The sequence below is a fragment of the Nicotiana tabacum genome, chromosome 18 (assembly GCF_000715075.1).
Source record: "Nicotiana tabacum cultivar K326 chromosome 18, ASM71507v2, whole genome shotgun sequence".
Lineage (NCBI taxonomy): Eukaryota > Viridiplantae > Streptophyta > Magnoliopsida > Solanales > Solanaceae > Nicotiana > Nicotiana tabacum.
The window spans coordinates 126343449-126365554 of NC_134097.1; the positions used below are offsets into that span (position 1 = coordinate 126343449).

Here is a 22106-nt window from a genome sequence, read left to right on the forward strand (position 1 = left end):
TTTCTTCTTTTTGTTTTCGCCCCCTTTCGTCCTTTAATAAAATAATAGCATTAAAAAACATTGTTCTCTTCAAAAGTTGCTCTTAATTCAGTGGCGGAGGTAGAATTACCCCCAAGGGGTTCAAAAAAAGGAAAAGTTAAAAAGGTTGTAGCTAGTGGGAATAGAATCAATGACCTTACAAAGACTTTGAACCCCCTTGACCACTAAGCTATGCTTTTGGGTTGTATCAAAGAGATTCAAAACATAATATATAAAGGTAAAAAACAGATTTTACCTTACGTATATAGTATAATTTTTCAGCAAAGGCGGTTCGGAAGAATACCCTTCCGTCCCCCTAAATCCGCCCTAGCTCTTACTGCTACTGAAATATGTTTTCTACCTCAGTATGTTTTTAGGAAATTTATATCCAACTCCTAATGTAAATATGATAAAACAAGCGAACATATTTATTAAGTAATAGAGAAAGTTCAATTTTCTTTTGGCATTCACAATGGTTACTTTTTTTTTTCTTAAACTTGTAAGATTGGATTGAGTTTTTACGTGGAAAAATCCCTGCCCAAGGGGATAAAAAACCATGGCCTACACTGGTAGGGTTTCAACTTCACTATAGCATCTTTAGATTACAACCTATGCAATCTAGGAATTAAACTCTTGATCCCTCACTAACTTGTAATACACCTATTACAAGCCACTTTTTAATACACTTATTACAAAGACTAAAGGCGGATCCAGGATTTGAAGTTTATGGGTTTCTATTGTAATTTTAAATTAATATATATTAAAAACTAGGTTCTGAGTCAAATATTATAAATATTTAAGGATTAGTTACCTTTTATAGCAAAGGTTGATACCTTATTTATTTTAAATAAATACCCTTTTAAAAAATTATATTTCATAGCTACCTTTTGATTTTTTATAGTCAAATATTTATCTATGGTCACCTCCTACTCTTAAGCCATGAAATAAGGTTTGTATTATTTTTCTCTCTCATATCCCCTCAAATTTCTCTTATCCCCTACTCAATATATACTCTCTCTCTCTCTCTCTCTCTCTCTCTCTCTCTCTCTCTCTCTCTCTCTCTCTCTCTCTCTCTCTCTCTCTCTACTTTCCGATGTCTTCTCCTCCGCCGGACGCTGGAGCAATTGCCACCCTTACCGTTTCGACCGTGGCCGTTATTCATTGATACTGCCGCCCTCAGCCTCCCAATCTCATTCTCTGACGCAACATATCAGATCAACAAAAACCTCCGTTATTTCGTCGGTAATTGCGTGCTAATCGTCGACAACCGGAGGCAACGGTGACGGCGAGCGAGGACTGGATACCGATGCTGCTTCAACGAGACGACATTAGGGTTGTTCTTGAACAAAGACGACGAGGTTGGGGGCTGAGCAACTTGAATTTTCTGTTAATATATTTCAATGTATCTCGCTGTATTTCATTGTCTTTTTTCCATTGTATTTCAATGTATCTCGCTGTATTCTATGTATTTCATTGTACTCATTGTCTTTCTTTCATTGTATTTCAATGTATCCATTGTATTCTATGTATTTCATTGTATTCACGGTCTCGCTATATTCCATGAATGTATTCATATGTTTTTTTAATTAATATAATTTATGTATTTAGATATATTATATAATTTCTCTGAAGATTGCTATGTTTTTGGGGTGTTTTTTGGTTGAGAATCTTTTTTATAACTGAAAATACAAAATTTGTATGTTATAATTGAGTTTGTTGAGTTATATTAGGAGTCTATTATATTAATTGATTCACTTTCCGTTTAAAAACAGTGTAATCCCATGTTTCACGCCGTGAATACAGTCGAATACAATAATCTGTCCAGCTGTAATCCCATGTTTCACGCCATGAATACATTTGAATACACTCGAATACAAGAATCTGTCTAGCTATAATCTCATGTTTCACGACATTAGGGTTGTTCTTGAACAAAGACGACGAGGTTGGGGGCTGAGCAACTTGAATTTTCTGTTAATATATTTCAATGTATCTCGCTGTATTTCATTGTCTTTTTTCCATTGTATTTCAATGTATCTCGCTGTATTCTATGTATTTCATTGTACTCATTGTCTTTCTTTCATTGTATTTCAATGTATCCATTGTATTCTATGTATTTCATTGTATTCACGGTCTCGCTATATTCCATGAATGTATTCATATGTTTTTTTAATTAATATAATTTATGTATTTAGATATATTATATAATTTCTCTGAAGATTGCTATGTTTTTGGGGTGTTTTTTGGTTGAGAATCTTTTTTATAACTGAAAATACAAAATTTGTATGTTATAATTGAGTTTGTTGAGTTATATTAGGAGTCTATTATATTAATTGATTCACTTTCCGTTTAAAAACAGTGTAATCCCATGTTTCACGCCGTGAATACAGTCGAATACAATAATCTGTCCAGCTGTAATCCCATGTTTCACGCCATGAATACATTTGAATACACTCGAATACAAGAATCTGTCTAGCTATAATCTCATGTTTCACGCCTAGAAATGCTATTGTATTCATGAATACAATAGCTTAAATACATCGAATACACTCTAAAAAATCTAAAAACATAACTATGGGAAGTAATATAGTAAATGGTAGCTACAACTAGCTAATAACCACTAAAACATAGTGATTTCTGAAAGTTTCTCAATATTTAATGGATATTTTTAATAAAAATAGAGGGTCTACACAAAAATTATTGAATTCTACACTATTTTACGAGATAAGAAGTAGTCGATCAATCATTAATACTAATAATTAACTAGAACAATACAATCCAAACAAAACCAAAACATTTTACTAGTTACATTCCTAGCCACTACATACTAGAATTCCATAAAACATATCCAAGAAACAGTTCAAAGTAAATACTCCACAAATCAACTAAAATATGTAAAAAAAAAAAAAAAAAAAAAAAAAGACTATATATAACTTTAGTCAATAATATTCGATACTATAAATTATAATGGAAGTGGAAGTTCATTTCCTACTAGAGTAACGCCAACTTCAGTCACTTCCTCGTTTATGTCCTTTGATTCTTCTTCTTTTTCAATTGTGCATTCCAATTCATTGCCTTTGTTCTTGCTGGCATTTCCAATATTATCCTCAGAACTGCCCTCATCCTTCAATATTCCATAGCTAAAACAAACTTCTTTCCATTCTTTTCCTTCTGATAAGTGCTTGTGTCGTCGCAAATACCTTTTCAATTCCAACCTAATATTCCTAAAGGGCTAACAAAAAAAAAATGAAATTCAAATTAGTATACGCTCCAAAGAAATTTTGATCCTTTTATTATTGAAAAAAGGACAGCCCAGTATACAAAGTATCTTCATTCACGTTGGGTCCGAGGAAGGGCCACACTCTAAGGGGTGTAGTCTGATGCAAGCATGAATGACGGATTCCACGGCTCGAACCCGTAACTTATAGGTCACACGTAGACAACTTAATCATTGCTCGAAGGCTCTCCTTCTAGATTCGTTTATTATTCAATATATAGACGTTCAAACATGCATGCAGACAAGGATTTAACTTATATATACTGGCAGTGTAATTAATTTTTTTTACAAAATCAGTGTATTTCCACTTGTTATAGCATGTAATCTACCTTATTTTTCGTTTTACTAATTCTACTTACTAAGGAGATACATGTAATTTGATAGTGCAAAACATTTTTTACGCAATCAGTATACAGAAATCAAACTATGTTTAACTACTTCAAAACTTCTGTTTTCACTATTTAATGTAAGCCTTTTGAAGCAATTAGTGCTATGATTATTATCTAAGAATAAAGAGAGAAAAATGAACCTCAGCTTTGGAATCAAGAGCCAGTTGAAAGAAAGCAGCAGAAACAAAGTGTTTTCCAACAGTTTCAGCCAATTTAATCTGAGAAAGCCAATAAGATGAAGTCTCCAGCCTATCAAATCTGCATTTACTGCAATTTACAGCACTGTAAAATGGGGTACTACCAGAAATTCTAGGCTTCACCAAATTAGGCGATTTTTTTACTGGACTTTGAGGCTCAGCAACATCTCTGTTTTCTTGGAAACAGACACTTTTCTTTCTTGACCTTACTCTGTTTTCTTCGGTAGATTTCTTGGCGGTTTCAGTCACTGGCTTTGCAGCAGAATCAGTTAAAGATTGAGTCTTTTTTGGTGATTTGCATGGTTTTTGAGGAACCCCAGATGAAGCTTTAGCCACGGGCTTTTTTGATACTGTTTTTGTTGGTACATTTGGGTTTCTAACTGTACCAAAAACTCTGTTTTGCCTGAAAAAAGAGATATGCTAACTCAGAGGGATTTATATTTGTTGCGTTCAACCTTTAAAATCTTACCATTGAACCCACTGAATAAATTTAATATCTGTTGACATTTCATAATTTTTATATAAAAATATACATACTCGTTGTGTGAAAAATAATGGGTTCGGTTGAACATGTAGCAAACATGTCATGTTATAGAAACTGAAAAAAGTTTCAATTTTATTTTTACCTGGGAATAGATGGTTCCTTGGATTGGTTTTTTGGTGCTCTTGAGATGTTTTTCTTAAATCTTGATTTCAGAGGTAGAACTTTACCTGTGATTATGTGTTACTATATCAGACAAACATATACTTATTAAGAATAAACCAAGAAAAAGAAATGGGGTAGTGAAATTTGAAAAAGAACTGTGATACCTGGAAATGGCGTGGGATGAAGATCCATAGACATAATTGTTAGCAAATAGAGTTGAATCAAATTTTCGCTGTCCTTTGTTATTAATAATTTGGAATTTGGAATTCTAGTGTCAGTAAAAGTTTTTTCCTTTTTGTTTTTGAAGTTCAAATGTTTGATTAAAAGCGGGAACAGGTTTAAAGCAAGTTAGGCGCGGTTACTGCTGACGCTCCTCATTAGTTTATTGGAATTTTGACACAGTTACCCACAAAAATAAAATTATTTACCTTTGTCTACCCATTTATTTTTCTACCCATAAATTAATTACATTTCCTACCCATAATAGTTTTTGTGGAAATTTTTTTCTTTATTCTCCAATTATTTTTTTATTTCTATACTTCTTTTCTTCTTCTTTTTTTTTTCTTTTCTCCTTTTCTTTTTTCTCGTTTTCTTCTTCTTCTTTTTTTCTTTTTCAATTTCATTTAACTTTTTTTTTATTCTTTTTCTCTTCATAAGCCGTTATTTACCGTTTTTGCTATTTTTTATTATTATTGTTTTATACAATAAGAAAAAATAACTGATATAGTAAATATTTATTCACTTTTTTTTTAATATAACTAGTACAATATACCTTCTGTTTTTTTTTCTTTCTCATTTATTAAATTCAATTATTAAACTAAAATAATATTAGTTGTCACTTGATCTAATTCACTGAATATCACATTGATTGCTGCTGAACACCATAAATTACATAATTAGATTCTTAGAATTAACACGTGATTGTCATGCAAACCTTGATCTACTTCCTTATAAATATCAGTACACACTCTACCATTAGCAGTAATATAACCAGTTATAGAGAAAGAAAACATAATCAACGTTAACCAAATCTCCATATATACTAGTTAGAATAAAAATGACAATAAAATATTAAAAAATGCAACAAAAGTATAAGTAGCAAAAAAGACTTCTAGTACCATGTGATATCAATATGGTATATATGTATACCAACAGAGCATGTGATTTCTCTAGAATATTGCTACAACTATCTGCGACTATACTACTGTACCAAAACATTAAAGAACACAATAAAAGTATGAGAAAATTACATGCTCGTATTGCAAGCTAAATATTCGCAAAACAACTTGCTCATTTTGTATATTAAGAGGGTATATAGTTGTATGGAGTTGTTCCAACAATTGCCTATAACTATAAAAACTATTACATAATACACATAATTTATGTCCATCGGCACACAAAAATTTCAGATTGCAACTCATGTTCATATAAATAATTTCATAATAGAATTCACTTAAGATGTAACTAAATCAACCAAAACAATGTTCAACTGTCATATGATACTAATATGGCATATAACTATACCAACATGGTATACAGTTTTACTAGTTAATTCCCGGCAACTATATGACTATACTACTATTACATAACACACATGCATAAAGAGAAAAATAAAAAAATAGTGTACCGTATATTAATATAATAAGGTATTTCAAGATATTGTGCTATATTACTATTATTAAGAGAAAATCAAACATTGTACCAATTAAATGCAGCTAATAACACCAAATGATTCAACTAGCATATGATACCAATATAGTATATAGCTATACTAATGGGGTATATAGTTGAAATGAATTGTATACTAAAATGGTATATTTGTATACTATTTGAGTATACAATAGATATTTGTCTTCTTCTCTAGTTCAACTATATTTCAACCCAAATTTCTAAAATCTACTACAAAATCTCCACCAATTGACTAAAACTTTAGCTACAACCTCCAGTCAACTTTTCAAACAAACTCATATAGGATCGGATCAAAACAATTAAAAACTCAAACAAACCAAGTTATGAGTTTCAAGCTTCAAGGTCCTTCAATGATGGATTTAAATTTTTGTACAATAAATCTCCAAAAAACAGCATCAAAGGTACAATCTACACATCAAAGAACAATAACTAACTAATTTCAACAGTAAAACACTATAAAAAATCAGATCTGACATTTTAAACTCATTCATATGGAGTTTCAAAAATTGTTTCTTGAATTACAAATTGTTTCAAAAACTTATCAAAGAATTACATGGGGTTATCTTAAAGAATCCAAAACATACTATGGCCATTTGTTGGTCATTACAAGGGGAGATTAATTAATCGCTACCCCCTGAAAGCAATTTGACAGTGCGTGTTGTACCAAAACGTCTAGCTGCTGGTGGTATGACTCTGGATGGTGATAAGACTTGGGCAAAAGAAAAGTTGTAAGAATCTGTTCCCAGCCGACTCTGCAACCAACCCCTCCCTCCGGAGAAGCCATCAGTCGTGAACTTCAAAAATTGGAGGAAGGTAAGATGAGGAATAAGAAGAAGAGGAACAAAATAAAGACGGGTAAATAATTTGGGGCGCATGGGTAGGAGTAATAAATAGTTTGGGCCTGGGCATTAAAGGGTAAATAGTTTGGAATTAATGGGTATAAAGTGAGATTTTCTCATTTTAACTAAGGCCAAATTGGGCCATAGCCCAAAAGAAATTGCTTTAGGTAGCTGGTAGGCCGAAATCAGCACGTCTATTTCACAGGTCTGAAAAGGGAGTATTTGCATCTATACCCGCTTTTTGTGTCACGTTTTAATCTGTGCCCGCTTTGCAAAAAAAATTGCAAGTGTACACGCTTTTTCGCATAACTTCAGCATACAGGGCTGAAGTAGCAAAGGCAATCACGCAAAACTTCAGTATTCTAGTAGCCGGCCCTGAAGTTCAGCTCTAGAGCTAAAGTTTTTGTTTTGTAATTGGCGAACTTCAGCTCCAGAGTTGAAGTTTTTGTTTTGTAACTGGCGAACTCTAGAGTTGAAGTTTTTATTTTGTAACTGGCGAACTCTAGAGCTGAAGTTTTTGTTTTTGTAACTGGCGAACCTCAGCTCTAAAGCTGAAGTTTTTGTTTTGTAACTGTCACATGGGTTACCTTTTGGTGAGTTCTTTTAATTTCATTCTACAGGCTCTTTTTGTTGTTTTCTCTACACAATTGAGGCTTAAATTATGATTGGTTTGAACCCAGAAGGGTCTGATTACACAAATAGTCTCAGCAATTCAATAGTGAAATTTAAATTTTCACTCTAATGACATTTAGTTTGAGACGAACTTTCTACTAGAAATATTGGAAATACACAATACTAAGAAAATAATTGTAATTGTTTCTTTGCCATGCAAGAAACTACATTATGTTTGGTTCTCTTTTCACTTGAGCCCTCTATGGATTGATGTCAAATTCTGAACGTTACTTAGACAGCCCTCTATTGTCTAAGTAAAGAAGAAGAAGAAAACGAAGGAGGAGGAGAAATGGGGCTGAAATTATTTAAAAAGTGGGTACAAGTTAAAAGTTTTTTGAAAAATGGGTATATGTTAAATGGGGGCGACCAAATAGGGCGCCCCGTGCAATTTTTACGCTGAAAAGTGTGAAGTGCACCAGTGGCCACTTTTAAGCAATGCATTTTAAGATTAATTAAGAAGAATTAACTCAAATAGCCGCCCACCCAACCGGTTAAGCTAAAAATAGCCGCCCACTCAACTGCTTAAACTAGAAATAGCCGGTGGAGGTATAATATATGCATAATTTATGTATTATATCTGCATAATGAATATATAATCTATGTATATGGCTATAAAAAGTAAACAATGAATATGTTCGACTATTTATGTAAAGATCCCATTAATCAACTCATCTCAACTTCAAGACTAATTATCCTGAATTTTTGAGATGCTAATTTAAAATTCAGGTCATAAAATTCGAATTTCTAGATAGAATTTTCAAATTTTAAGACATGATGTCCTGAACTTTAAACTTTAGGACGTCGTATCCTGAAATTTGAGTGAATTGACTAATTCTTAAATACATTATAAACTATAAAAAAAATTTTAAAAACTTGCTTAATAGTGACTACTCGACGTCTAAAATGATAAAATTGTTGTTCAATTTAGTTTTTTTGGTTGTAAAAAGAATAAATAGAAATTTAGAATGTAGCAATGTTTGTGCAAGTTTAATCGTGTATACAACATAGCAATTATATCAAAAGGTCAATCAAATTGTTATTCATTTGACATTACTTTCTGAACCACGTCTGTCTTCTTACAAAATTGAGTTAAGTAGTCTAGAAGGTGATTTTGGAATCTTGATAGAAGATAAACTATATTGACTGCTAAGGGCTCCTAAATGTATATGGTTAGTAAGTCTCAAAAATAATACTAACCAATAAAATGTATGCTTTTTGTATATATATATCTTATATACATATAATAAATATTTTATACATTTTTTAACTGACAAATACAATTAATTTCGGCCGACTAACTAATTTTGTATTTTTCCCACTTGCTTTATGAGGAAGGCTGTCTTGGATTTCACGCACAATTGGTCTCTCAAAACATTATACTACTACAAATAGCCAACTTGAGTAGAAGTTTCCTAACCCTTTTAGATGGTGCTTACTTCAAAAGAGCGACTACAGTCTACAAATAGCAAAGGACAAGGACTTATAATTTGACTAAAACGATGGAAATGTTACTTTCAAGAATATACTGTAAAAACAGTTTGTGTTCCCATTCATTTGGAATTCCTTCTATTTTAGCCACTAGTCTTCTCAAATCATAAGAGGTCTTTTTAACTCTTAATCTTAAAACTGAAAACTACCACTAAAAGTAGGTTATTTGGTATTAAACTAATTATTAAAAGATTAATTAATACCCTAAACTTCTCTTTAAAATCTCATATAAATAAATACGTAAAAACTAGTATTCATTTATACTTTTAATTTGTCTTTTAGTAATAATATATGTTAATATACTTAGTTATGGATTTATCTTTGGGCATAACTGTAGGATTTTTAGGCTTCGTTTCTACGACTGCCTTTCCAACTGTTGAAAGACTAAGCGAGAACGGTAAGGGGCGCACAAACAAAGAATGTCATTGTGCGGGGATGTGATTCGCCAAGCTGGGGCAAAGAAAGTCGTCCGACCTTACCGAAGTACCAAAGGCTTTCGAGGCTTACAGGACCTCAAAAAAAGGCTTTTTGTAGTGCCCTTAGAATCTAATTTGAAGCGCTAGTAGTTATAGCTGTTAGATTAGATCTATTAAGATGTTTTAAAAGAAAAAACAAATACATTTAATGAGTTGAGATCTGAATTGATTTATTATTTATAAGTACATATATGTGTATTTTGTGTCATTAACTATGACATTTTCATTTTGTATGAGCAGAACGAGAAACAAGGAGTTGATGCATCTGACACGAGAAAAGATTATGTAGTATTTCCCTTTAAATAGAGAAATTCGACAGAGATCTTTAAAGTAGTTGTCGATCAAGCTAGCATTGAAATGTAAAACATAGAGTGGATTAAAATCTAAAGTGATAATATCCCTTAAAAGTATATTATATATGGTATTATATTTTTATAAAACTATCTATCTATTTATATGTCCTGTGACGTTAACAGTTAGATAGCCCATTTTATTGTTATATAACATAATTACTTTGAGAAAAAATGCAGATTTGGAATTTTCAGAAAATAGAAATACACACATTATTTACTTATAAAGAAAAAAAAATTAAAGTCTAATGTCAACGTAGTCGGAAGTCATCGTTTCGCATTTTTATTCATTTATAGAATCTTTTTCTATGATTTCTTTGACTGTTCACTCCTTATATGTTCATTTGACCGAGGAAAGTATCTTGACGTTTCGTGGGAGTGAAATAAAGTGCAGAAATCTGTTTTTTTTTTTTTTTGTCAAAACCAATGAACACCATTTTAAATGTCATTTGAAACTGTTTATGAGATTAATTTAATCTTTTGATTTGAGATCAATTAATAATTATCATATCCCAGTGTCCTATCTTATAAAAGACGAGTTGTTGGACATTCTTAATGCCCAATTGAAGAAGGAAAAGATTGTCATCAAATGAAGACTAATACCACCTCAAAATATAAGGCTCAGAAAGGACAACTGTATTCCTGTTTTTTCATTTTTCTATTTCTAATTAAACAACAGTTAATTAACGCAGTCTATAATTTTCTGCCAAAGTATATTCTGAGGCAGAACCATGATTTGAAATTTATGGGTTCTGAATCTGCCACCGAACTCATAGCTCGTTTAGTTATTGAGTTTGCAATTAAATATTTATACATATTTAAGAACTTTTTGTAAAATAAAACAGTGTCTAAGCAAAATCTACTGAGTTCGTGCGAACCCATAATCAATACACTACCCCGATCCTGAGTTTTTTTGTCCAGTATTTTTTGAATTAGTTATCTGTCCCTCTTAAATATTCTTGAAATCATTTTCTTTTATAAATTAAGGATATATATGCTGAACAATGATTTCCTAATTATATGAATAAACTATATGGTTAACCTGATGGATTGCGTATAGGTGTTCGTAACACGCAGCGGAAGACAATAACAATCCTAAGCAGATCTTTTTATGTTTAAAATTTATTTACATGTCAATAGATCACATCTAAGACGTACCTGGTAAAGAGAGTCTCGTTTCAAAATTTCTTCGATAGTGCGAAGACTCTATGCGTATCCACACCGAGATTGATCTTTGCTATCAACTCTTTGATCAATGAAACCCGCGAACAAATTGAACAAAATATTGTGTTGAAATTTTTCTCAAAAATCTCAACTCAAAGTAGAAGAACAAGAAACACTTTTCTTGCAATTGTATTTTCTCTCTTGACTTTGTATTGCACTCTCACTTTCACAAAGTGAGTTTTCTTCTCATGGAAAAATTATTCGGCAAATTTTCTCCATCACCCTTTATATAGCATCACCTACAAACTCTTTTCCTATTTGGTTGAGGTAATGATTTACTTAGGGTAAAAAAAAAAATCCAAAATAAACTTTATGGGATTTTGTATGAAAATTCACAATCCCATTCTCAACGGGTAACGTGACTGCCGAGAATCATGGACTTTCCATGAAGTCCAATTCCAAACATTGGAATTTTCCTATTGTAAACAAGAAAGCACGTTTGAGTTGTCAGACGTCCTTTTTATGGACTTTAATTTTCATGTTTAATGAAATCGTAGGAAAACCTTTATGGAATTTCATGTCCAATTCAAAATTGGATTGTAAGAATAAATTAATATTAAATATATAACCTTTATATATAAATAATAATTACGAGTATCAAATATATATCACATATATATTTCAACCAAGAGATATAATTTAATTTTCTATTCCAAATAGAAAACATCAATTTATTCACAATATTAATTATATTCTCTGTGCTAGCAAAGAATATAATAATATTTCATTTGGACTAACAACTAAATGTATTTGACTAATTAAATTCCTTAATTTAATTATCAAATAATAAGTTAATTAATCCTTTAGCAAAGATCAGAACACTCGTTAGTGTGCGACCCCATAGGTTCAATACTAAGCCGGTAGTAAATTGACCACATCAATATACTAATCAAGGGTGGCGTCTAGCAACACTCCTTAACAACCAGATAATATGAAGTATACAATTTACTCTCAAGAACCAGTAGAAGAATAATGTAGTAATTCCTTCTGTCCTTATAGCTCTGGATCACCCTAGGAAATGGTTCAACTGTCAAATCCTAATAGGCGACCAACTATGTGTTCACGTCAAATATAATCGACCATTGAATGACCTAAGAAACTCATTTCTTCTTTCATTCAATTGCCCTGGCCAAGGTCTTAATTTGGTCGTTTATATTTCATGACAACATGGAGCTTAAACTCATTACCAAGAGTTGACAGATTCCATCTTGATCAATCACTAATCCTACAAGCATTTAATCATACCCAATATCCTTTCAACTATCGCCCTAGGGCCATAGGTGTCTAGTATCAAAGCACAATAAATAACTTGTCAATTACTATGACGATCTCAGGTCAAAGGAAACGGTTACATCACATTCTTCAAGAGAATATCTTATTGACAGTTTATGGTAATTCTAACCATTAGGAATTATCCAATGAGTCGGTTCAATGATCATATCTCTATATGCATCATCTATCTATGTAATTTAGTTAATGAGATCAACTAATCTTTATCCCATAAAGACGATCACATAAATATTGATCTTATCGGATTACTAATGTCCAGATTAATAATCCTACGATCAAGAACAAATTTAGATTAAATTATAAGAAACTTTACTCTCATTATCATGATCTCCATCACAATGTCAAGTCTCAAAATTTAATCAAGGACCTTATCAAATTAATCAAGCAATTAATAACAATGATAAAAGAATATCAAATGCCATATATATTTTATAAAAATATGTTCAAAACATCAAATGTGATATTGGATCTAGGGCATATCTACTATATCCCTAACAAAGATCACTCGATATTAAATTTCAATATTGACAATCTCAAACAATATCATTTTTTACATATTATAATTATAATTCATCATTAACAAAATATATGAATATTATACATTTATAATATTCATATATAACATTGAAAAAGTAAACTATATTTTTCTGACAAATGACGGTAATAGATGGTTGGTAAATCATTAAGTAACTTCACAACTATTTTCTAGTTTAAGTAAACCAGAATACCATCAAATAGTCAAAGAAATATATATGTAAAAATTACGAGTCAATTACTCAAATGGTCACTCAACTATCTCAAATTATTTCCTAAAGTCACTTTACTTTCGTTTGTAACAACAAAATCACTAAACTATGCATATTGCACTTAGAAGGTCACTCAACTAGATTTTCCAAATTTTAGATTGTCAAATACCTATTTTACCCTCTAAATTATAAATATTTATCTTCTTTTTTTTAAAAAAAGTTTTTAATATTATGATTTTCTCTTTTAATTTATATTATTGACTTACCTATAGAATAAATAAATATTATTTATAAATTAAAAAAATAGAAAGTATTTAAGCATATATAATGCTGGAATAACAAAATAATGAACATAGTAAAAAATAATTAGAATAATATGTTAGTAATAATAATTTTAGTATTAAAAACAAAAATTTAAAAATTTATTTGCACAATTCAGAATGAAAGAAAATAAATATCGTAAAATATATATTTCATGCACGTAATATAAAAATAATTATCTAAATAAAAATGTTTTTATAATATACATTTTATATTCTTGAAAATTATGCTCAATTATATTATATATATTCCATGCACGACTTAACATAGCATATTTTACCATATACAGATAGTTCCTCTGCTTTCCAGTGATATAACTTTGTGTTGTCGGAAAGTTGGTAGAAATAATAATATAATTGAGCATAATTTTCAAGAATATATAATGTATATTATAAAAATATCTTTATTTAAATAATTATTTTTATATTACGTGCATGGAATATATATTTTACAACCTTTATTTTTATTCATTCTGAATTGTGTAAATAAATTTTGAATTTTTGTTGTTAATACTAAAATTATTTTTACTAACATATTATTCTAATTATTTTTTTTTACTATGCTCATTATTTTGTTATTCCAGCATTATATATGCTTAAATACTTTCTATTTTTTTAATTTATAAATAATATTTATTTATTTTATAGGTAAGTCCATAATATAAATTAAAAGAGAAAATCATAATATTAAAAAGTTTTTTTTTAAAAAAAAGAAGATAAATGTTTTTAATTTAGAGGGTAAAATAGGTATTTGGCAATCCAAAATTTGGAAAATCTAGTTGAGTGACCTTCTGAGTGCAATAGGCATAAGTTAGTGACTTTGTTGTTACAAACGAAAGTAAAGTGAATTTAAGAGATAATTTGGGATAGTTGAGTGCCCATTTGAGTAATGGACTCTAAAAAATACATCGTCACTAACTAAATATGTAAGTGATATACATCTACCCAAATAATATATATACCAATTGCAAAAGTAAACTTATATTTTTTAAATCATTAAATAAATAAACTAATATTTTGGGCATAGTACTTAGTTTGATCAAGTCAGCCAAGTATTCCTCCTTTCATTCTTTCTTATTACGCGTCTATAAAGTCCAAAGTCAACCATTTTCCCCCTATTCTATACCCTTTTTTTCTTCTACTTTGGTTTTATTTTGTCCTTTCACTCTCACCACAAACAGTTTACTTCTTGTAGTTCTATATAAATAATAATGTCTTGTCATTCTATTCTCCTCACCACTCTCTAGCTACTACACTCTCTCTTTTTTCATTAGATATCTGAAACCGACTAACACAATTATTCCTATCAAAAATCTCTATTTTCGCTCAGGATTTGAACTTAAAATTTCTGATTAAGGGTGAAGAGATCACACCATTTGAACGAAGTTTTCAAGAAACGGTGAAACAGAAAGATGGCGGGAGGAGGAGGAGGAGGAAGATCATTGGAACAAACACCAACGTGGGCTGTTGCTGTAGTTTGTTTTGCGTTGGTTGCCATTTCTATTGTAATTGAGTTCATCATCCATCTTATTGGCAAGGTAGGCCAGTTATACCATGCAGTATTAATTCCCATAAAATATAAGAAGATTAATTAATTAATTCAAAGACGCAATAGCTAATTTATTTTATGTTTATATCTGCAGTGGTTGAAGTCTAAACACAAAAATGCATTATATGAAGCACTTGAGAAGATCAAATCAGGTACGTGTGTGTTTAATTTGGTACATTGAAAACTATTTTCTGCTTTTGAACTATAAGTTGTAGGAGTATATTTTATGATATTTGATTGTGAAAACTTTTCAAAGGAGAATATTTTTCATTAAAGAGCTAGTAAGAATGACTTTTCACTGATTGACGAACCTTATTGATTTTTCTTTACAACTATCACAACTCTCAACTTGATTCAATTAACAACTAAACATTATTATCGATCTTTAATATTCAAAATTCATTTAAACACTATCCATTTTGCTAAAATTATATTATAATCAATCCTTGATAAATATGTATATATATATTTTAAAAAAGATCACTCGCCGACTAAACACCGAATTAAAAACATTTTTCCACTGATAAAAATCTATGCTCGTTTTCTGGTTATAATCTTATTATGATTAATTTTGAGCTTACAATTTTCAAGCTAACATATTGTTATTTTTATTTATTTTGAAGAGCTTATGCTACTAGGATTTATATCCCTACTGTTAACAGTAGGGCAAGATCCAATTTCAAATATATGTGTATCTGAGAAGATTGCAAGTACATGGCATCCATGTAGTAAGCAAAAAGAAGCTGAAAAGTACAACGTGCCTGTAGAGGCTGAGGGTCATCGCCGGCGACTTCTTACGGCGGCTGACGACGGTGGAGTTCGGCGAATTTTGGCGGCTGTCGGAACTGACAAATGCGCTGACAAGGCATGCCACTTTTTTTTGGCCCTTTTTGAAAAAATCAGTTGAAAAGAGGAAAATATTCGAGTATAATAAAATAGTATAATTTTTCAATATTGATATATAGATAAATACGTATTTTATAATATAATTTTATGTTTATAGTGCAATTTAACCTGATATAGAAGATTATTTGTTTGGAGTTGACAATTTCACTTCAATTATTATTTAGGAGTAGTTACTAGTTATAGTTACTCTTTTGAATAATATGATAGTGTTTAATATATGTTAAACTAATTAATTATTTAACCTAAGTGGATTAATTTTTTTCTTGTTGGATTTATTTGCAGGGAAAAGTAGCATTTGTGTCTGCTGATGGTATTCATCAATTACATATCTTCATTTTTGTGCTGGCTATTTTTCATGTATTCTACTGTATTACCACATTGGCTTTGGGAAGAGCTAAGGTACTTTGTTCATAAATTTATTTACTTATTTTACCTTAAGTAAGAAAATAGAAATTTCTATCATTTTCATTCTTTTTCTTATTTACTTCTTGTCTTTGACCTTTTTTTTTTTTTTTTTTTTGCCGTTTTCAGATGAGTCGATGGAAGGCATGGGAAAAGGAAACAAGAACAGCTGAATACCAATTTGCTCATGGTAAATTAATAAATAGTAAAAATCTTTTAATATTCATTTTATTCCCCCATATATTGCTTTTATATAATAACCAAAATAAACTATATGATAAAAAAATTAAATCCACTATATTGACTGACACCTTCCATATTTAACAGATCCTGAGCGATTCCGCTTTGCTAGAGACACGTCATTTGGAAGAAGACACTTGAGTTTTTGGACTAAAAACCCAGTTCTTCTTTGGATTGTAAGCATCTTTTGATCTCAATTTTTTTTCGGGAAATCATTGCTCTTTCTTATTCCCATATTATATGCATAAGAACAACAATCATAACAATAATTACGTCTCAATTTCAAACTAGTTAAAATTATCTATATGGATGATCAATATTCATTGTGTTCCATCTAGAGCTTTTAATATTGAAGCTATCATCTCAATAGTGAATTTCATATATAAGGCGATCCGGTGCATAAAATATCTTGCATTCATGCAGAGTCCGGGGATAAGCCGCACCCCAAGTGGGTTTGACGTAGATAACCTACCTTACTACTATTTGTTTAAGCAAGATATAAAAAAAACTAAAGGGTAAAATGATTATCCTACTCTAGGTTTGCACCTAATGTAAATAACTTGATGAATTGCAATGTAGTGGTATTTTGAGTCTTAGAAGTGTTTAACCCTCAAATGCTAGTTATATCCTTATTATATAAATAAAGAATAATCAGAAGTTGATGACAATATATATGTACCTCTTGTTCCCCTACCTTTTTCTTTTATTTTCTTAATTTGTGTTTAATTGTGTAAACAAATATACTAGAAAGATTGAATAGAGGCCGTGGCAATCCTCTGACTAAGGGATAGGGACACTTACCCAAGAAAGGATAATTGCTCTTTTTTATTTGTCTGGCTTTTGCAAGAAGCAGCTTATTTGACTTTAGATATGGACGGTACATCACAAAATTGAAAACAAGGATCTGTTATCAGAAAAAATACGCAATATTAGCTTTTCTGATTTAATTTTCGTTTGAAAAAAAGAATCAATATTATATAGTAACCTTTCTTTCGTTTGTAATTTGCCTTAAATTTGCAGGTTTGTTTCTTCAGACAATTTGTAAGATCTGTCCCTAAAGTTGACTACTTGACCCTACGACATGGTTTTATCATGGTAACTTTATTTTCACTTGCATACATATACATACATACATATATACACACAACACATGTCATCAAGATTAGATTTTAATTAAAATAAGTGAAGGAGAAAATTAATATTTGGATAATAAAAATCTTAAATATTAAACCCATCAAGTTTAAATTTTTGAATTTGTTCTATTCTTGAATGTTTTATAATAATTTTGATGTAACTTCCAGGCGCATTTGGCACCTCAGAGCCACGTAAAGTTTGATTTCCAAAAGTATATCAAGAGGTCACTTGAAGAGGACTTCAAAGTTGTCGTTGGCATCAGGTTTTGAGCATTTCGATTTATTGTTCTGATTTTCTATTTATTAATATTTAATTGAATATATTTTAACCAATTGGACAGCACACAATTCAATAATATTCACACTTCTTGTGTTAATTAATCTATAGCTGACAATTTTCAAATTTTGTGTTTTTTCTTTGCAGTCCCCCAATTTGGTTCCTTGCTGTGCTGTTCCTACTCTTTAATACTCATGGTAAATAATTCAACATAACTTTACTTATGTTATTTCACTTTATGTGACATTATTTCCTTATTCAAGCGTTTTAATAAAATAATTTTTTATAATTGAAAATAATTTAAATGTTATACTTTTTTTTAATCCTTATTAACATATTTCTATATCTACAAAAATGTTATAATAGATTTGAGACCACAAGTTCTAACTTCTAACAATCTTTCTTTCTTTTTTATCCATACTTAGTCAAATTACACCATAAATTGGAATGGACTATGGAGGAAGCATATAATTGTATTTTTTTGGTCTCTTTTTGTACGGCTAATTTACATCTTAATTTATTCGTGATTATATTGTTTTCAAATCTAAAAACCCTAACTTTTATGTGATTTCTAAGATTTCATTTTGAACAATGGGTCAGATTGACATTGGAAAAGAATCACAGATTAGAGTACTGATATTTTTATTTTGCACTTACCGCTAATATATATGTTAGTTCCGACCAAATCAAGATTTTGCTATATGGCTATATAGATTAATGTGTTAAAATCCATTGAAATCGTTCATCTAAGTCAAAAAAAATTTAAACTAATAAGGGCCTACATTATTCTTACGTAATTAATTTTTTCCTTTCCGAGTCTTTCGCAATTAAATTGACTAAAGCATTATTTCATTGTCAATTGTGGACAGGCTGGTATTCTTATCTGTGGCTACCGTTCATTCCGTTATTTGTAAGTAGTTCCAATCATTTGTACACATTTTCCATTTGACTTTCGTTCCTTTTTCTTATTTGCAAATTTTACATCTATCCTTTTCATGAGTTCCTACGTGTGTATTTATTTATTCATTATTTGATTTGGTCAAAAATAATTTAAAATATACAAAGTGATTGAAATTTAAATGGTGATAAAAAAAGAGTTTTACTTCTTTATACATCGAGGCAGGGACGAAGCTACGTATGTCCCAGAGTGGTCAACTGATCGAGCACCCTTGACTGAAAAATTATACTATATACAAGATAAATATCATTTGTTATTGATTAAAATATAAACTTTGAATACCCTTGCATAGCCCACTGACAAAAGATGTTCAAAATTTGAACACTCTATTGAATTTCCCGGCTTCGCTACTGAATGAGATTAACTTAAAAGTTACAAGGTAATTACAAGTATATTATAAACATTAATAAGTAACCTAATAAAAATAATAATTAACCTGTTTTAATGTATGAAGGAATGTGAAAAATGTTTATATAACATAAATTGTAAATAAAATTGCAGGTGATATTGCTAGTAGGGACGAAGCTACAAGTAATCATAACAAAAATGGGACTAAGAATTCAAGAAAGAGGGGAAGTAGTGAAGGGTGTCCCTGTAGTTCAACCTGGGGATGACCTCTTTTGGTTTAATCGTCCTCGTCTCCTTCTTTATCTCATTAATTTTGTCCTTTTTCAGGTATTCCTTTCTCTTCTTTTTCTTAAAACTCATTATACGTAAAAATATTTTTTTGACCTTGTTAACCTTTTATAATTTCTTTGTTGACTTTTTGCAGAATGCTTTTCAGTTGGCCTTCTTTGCTTGGACTTGGGTAAGCCAACAAACTAATTCTATGAACGTTAATAGGGTAGAAAAAAGAAAACCAAGATAATTAAAACTAACTTCGGATTTTGTATGGTTTCTCTGGTAATAACAGTATGAATTCGGGTTAAAATCTTGTTTCCACGACCATACTGAGGATATCGTCATTAGAATGACAATGGGGTCAGTATTATATATCTTGTACAACTCTTTATTTTTGCGGTTTTGCTTTCTATTTTAACATTTAATTTCATCCAAAGTATTTATATATGAAATTGTTGGTATTGTAGGGTTCTTATTCAGATTCTCTGCAGCTATGTCACCCTTCCGCTATATGCCCTCGTGACACAGGTATATATATGAAGTGTGTGTGTACATTAAAACAATTGCATAACTTTTTAAAATATAATCCACCAATTCCACAATATAATTAATACTTCATCCGTTCCAGTGAAGTTGTTCGAATTTCGAGAGTTAGACAAGTTGTTCTTTGATTGCAATTTTTTCATATGACTTTTAAATATTTCGAATCATTAATTATTGTGACTTATGAAATTTTTACGTAGTTCCCAAATATATAAATTTTATTTCGAAAAATTTAAAGAATCTATGTTCAAATATCCAATCAACATTAACAAATTTGAATCTTGAAAAGTAGAGAAATATCACATAAATTTGGACAGAGGGAGTAACATTCAAGTCGCACAGGCAATTATTGTCGCAATATTACAACATTGAGCATTGAGAATAACTTAACTTTCTATCCTTCAACGGAGATTCATTTTCTTCCTTCTTTGGAATAAAACACTGAAAGGTTTCGACTAAATTATATGCACTCACGCTGTAATTCGTTATAATATGTTGCATGTCTTATTTTTCAAATTGTTATCAACTTATTAGGGAAATTACGTGAAGGAACATGTGATAATCTAAACACATTAGATAGCGCGTAAATCATAAAACGAGAACTTACTTGTTTTTCGTGAAGCGGAAGCGAAAATGGATGAACCGTGGCTGGAATCACTGGTCGGTAATGATTGTCACGATGTGTTGGAGCAACCTCCAATTCCACAGTCTAAACCCTAGTTTGACTATGAGATAGAGAGCGTAGGAAAAATACTGTTCAGAGTCATCTTTTAGTGTACACACTAAGTGTACTTATATAGGGAATATTAGGGTTAATTAATTAATAACCCTATTGGGGCTTAGAGCACCCCTTATGGGTGGACCCAATATTTCCTACATTACGTGTAATTAATCTTTATGTAATATATGATAGTGTAAAAGATCTTTTATACTGATGGTATATAGAAACTAAAACTGTGCTGAAAATGTTGTACAATTTTAAACAGATGGGATCATCAATGAAGTCAACCATCTTCAACGAAAGAGTGGCAACAGCATTGAAAAACTGGCACCACACTGCCAAAAAGCACGTCAAAGAGATCAACAAGCATTCCAATACAGTAACCCCAATGTCAAGCAGGCCAACTACGCCTTCTCACGGCATGTCACCTGTCCATCTCCTCCGTGGAAACCACTGGAGGAGCGAAATGGACGACAGTCCTCGAAGATCAAATTACAATGTTGACCATTGGGACAACGAGGTCTCGCCATCTCCCACCCGATTCAACCAGGCTAGGGAGGGCTCGCCATCTCCCACCCGGTTCAACCAGGGTAGGGATGGCTTGTCCTCATACTTCATGCATCAAACTCAAATTAGTCATGATCACTTGCATCATGACTCGGAATTAGGTCATGAGCCTAGTTCGTTTCAAGTGGTTCCTTTACAACAAACGGCTCGTGACCAACATGAGATCAATATTGCCAATCCAACTGACGAATTTTCGTTTGATAAAAGAGCCACTAGTCTTTAAAATTTAAAAGATCATGCATGAAATGGATGATCTATCGTTTAGTAGAAGTTAGAAAAGACAGAGATGTACAAGGATTCGAGAAACGGACTACAAAGTGGCTTGATTGACAACGAAGCTAAGTGCATTTCTTGATTGTTTTTATTACATCCAAGTTTCAAAAGCTGAATCTTGATTACAGCGTCACAGCAATTTGGACCGCATATGAACTCTGTAATTGTAAGATCGAGAATCTGGTCAACTTTAATTTCCACCGAAGAGAAATACTCCTATGTAAATTGCATCTGCTTATGTATATGATCAGTAACGGCATCATCGACTAATTCGAATTAATGTTCAATCGTTCTTGTT

General features: G+C 30.9%; 2 protein-coding genes across 2 annotated transcripts; one reads left to right on the forward strand and one right to left on the reverse strand.

Moving 5' to 3' along the window:
- Positions 1-2795: 2795 nt before the first annotated feature.
- Positions 2796-4820, reverse strand: LOC107820566 (uncharacterized). The gene is made up of 4 exons (XM_016646869.2): positions 4689-4820; positions 4505-4589; positions 3822-4281; positions 2796-3247 (listed from the first exon to the last, which is right to left on the reverse strand). Exons 1-4 carry the CDS (start codon positions 4720-4722, stop codon positions 2978-2980), a joined length of 849 nt encoding a protein of 282 aa, XP_016502355.1. The 5' UTR covers positions 4723-4820; the 3' UTR covers positions 2796-2977.
- A 10024-nt stretch (positions 4821-14844) lies between these two features.
- On the forward strand, positions 14845-22095 carry LOC107802575 (MLO-like protein 6). Its single transcript, XM_016626089.2, has 15 exons — positions 14845-15156; positions 15262-15319; positions 15791-16032; positions 16356-16472; positions 16605-16665; positions 16803-16891; positions 17736-17810; positions 18017-18111; positions 18273-18322; positions 18995-19035; positions 19585-19758; positions 19856-19891; positions 19997-20064; positions 20172-20232; positions 21234-22095. Exons 1-15 carry the CDS (start codon positions 15031-15033, stop codon positions 21756-21758), a joined length of 1818 nt encoding a protein of 605 aa, XP_016481575.1. The 5' UTR covers positions 14845-15030; the 3' UTR covers positions 21759-22095.
- The last annotated feature ends 11 nt before the right edge of the window (positions 22096-22106 follow it).

Excerpts from the sequence above, each read along its gene's own strand:
- LOC107820566 (XM_016646869.2), bottom strand. The coding sequence starts at position 4,722 with ATGTCTATGGATCTTCATCCCACGCCATTTCCAG. Across the intron at positions 4,590-4,688 it reads TCATCCCACGCCATTTCCAG|GTAAAGTTCTACCTCTGAAA; the intron begins GTATCACAGTTC and ends ACATAATCACAG. Across the intron at positions 3,248-3,821 it reads CTCTTGATTCCAAAGCTGAG|CCCTTTAGGAATATTAGGTT; the intron begins GTTCATTTTTCT and ends TTTTTTTGTTAG.
- LOC107802575 (XM_016626089.2), top strand. The coding sequence starts at position 15,031 with ATGGCGGGAGGAGGAGGAGGAGGAAGATCATTGGAACAAACACCAACG. Across the intron at positions 19,036-19,584 it reads TACCGTTCATTCCGTTATTT|GTGATATTGCTAGTAGGGAC; the intron begins GTAAGTAGTTCC and ends ATAAAATTGCAG. Across the intron at positions 19,892-19,996 it reads CCTTCTTTGCTTGGACTTGG|TATGAATTCGGGTTAAAATC; the intron begins GTAAGCCAACAA and ends TGGTAATAACAG.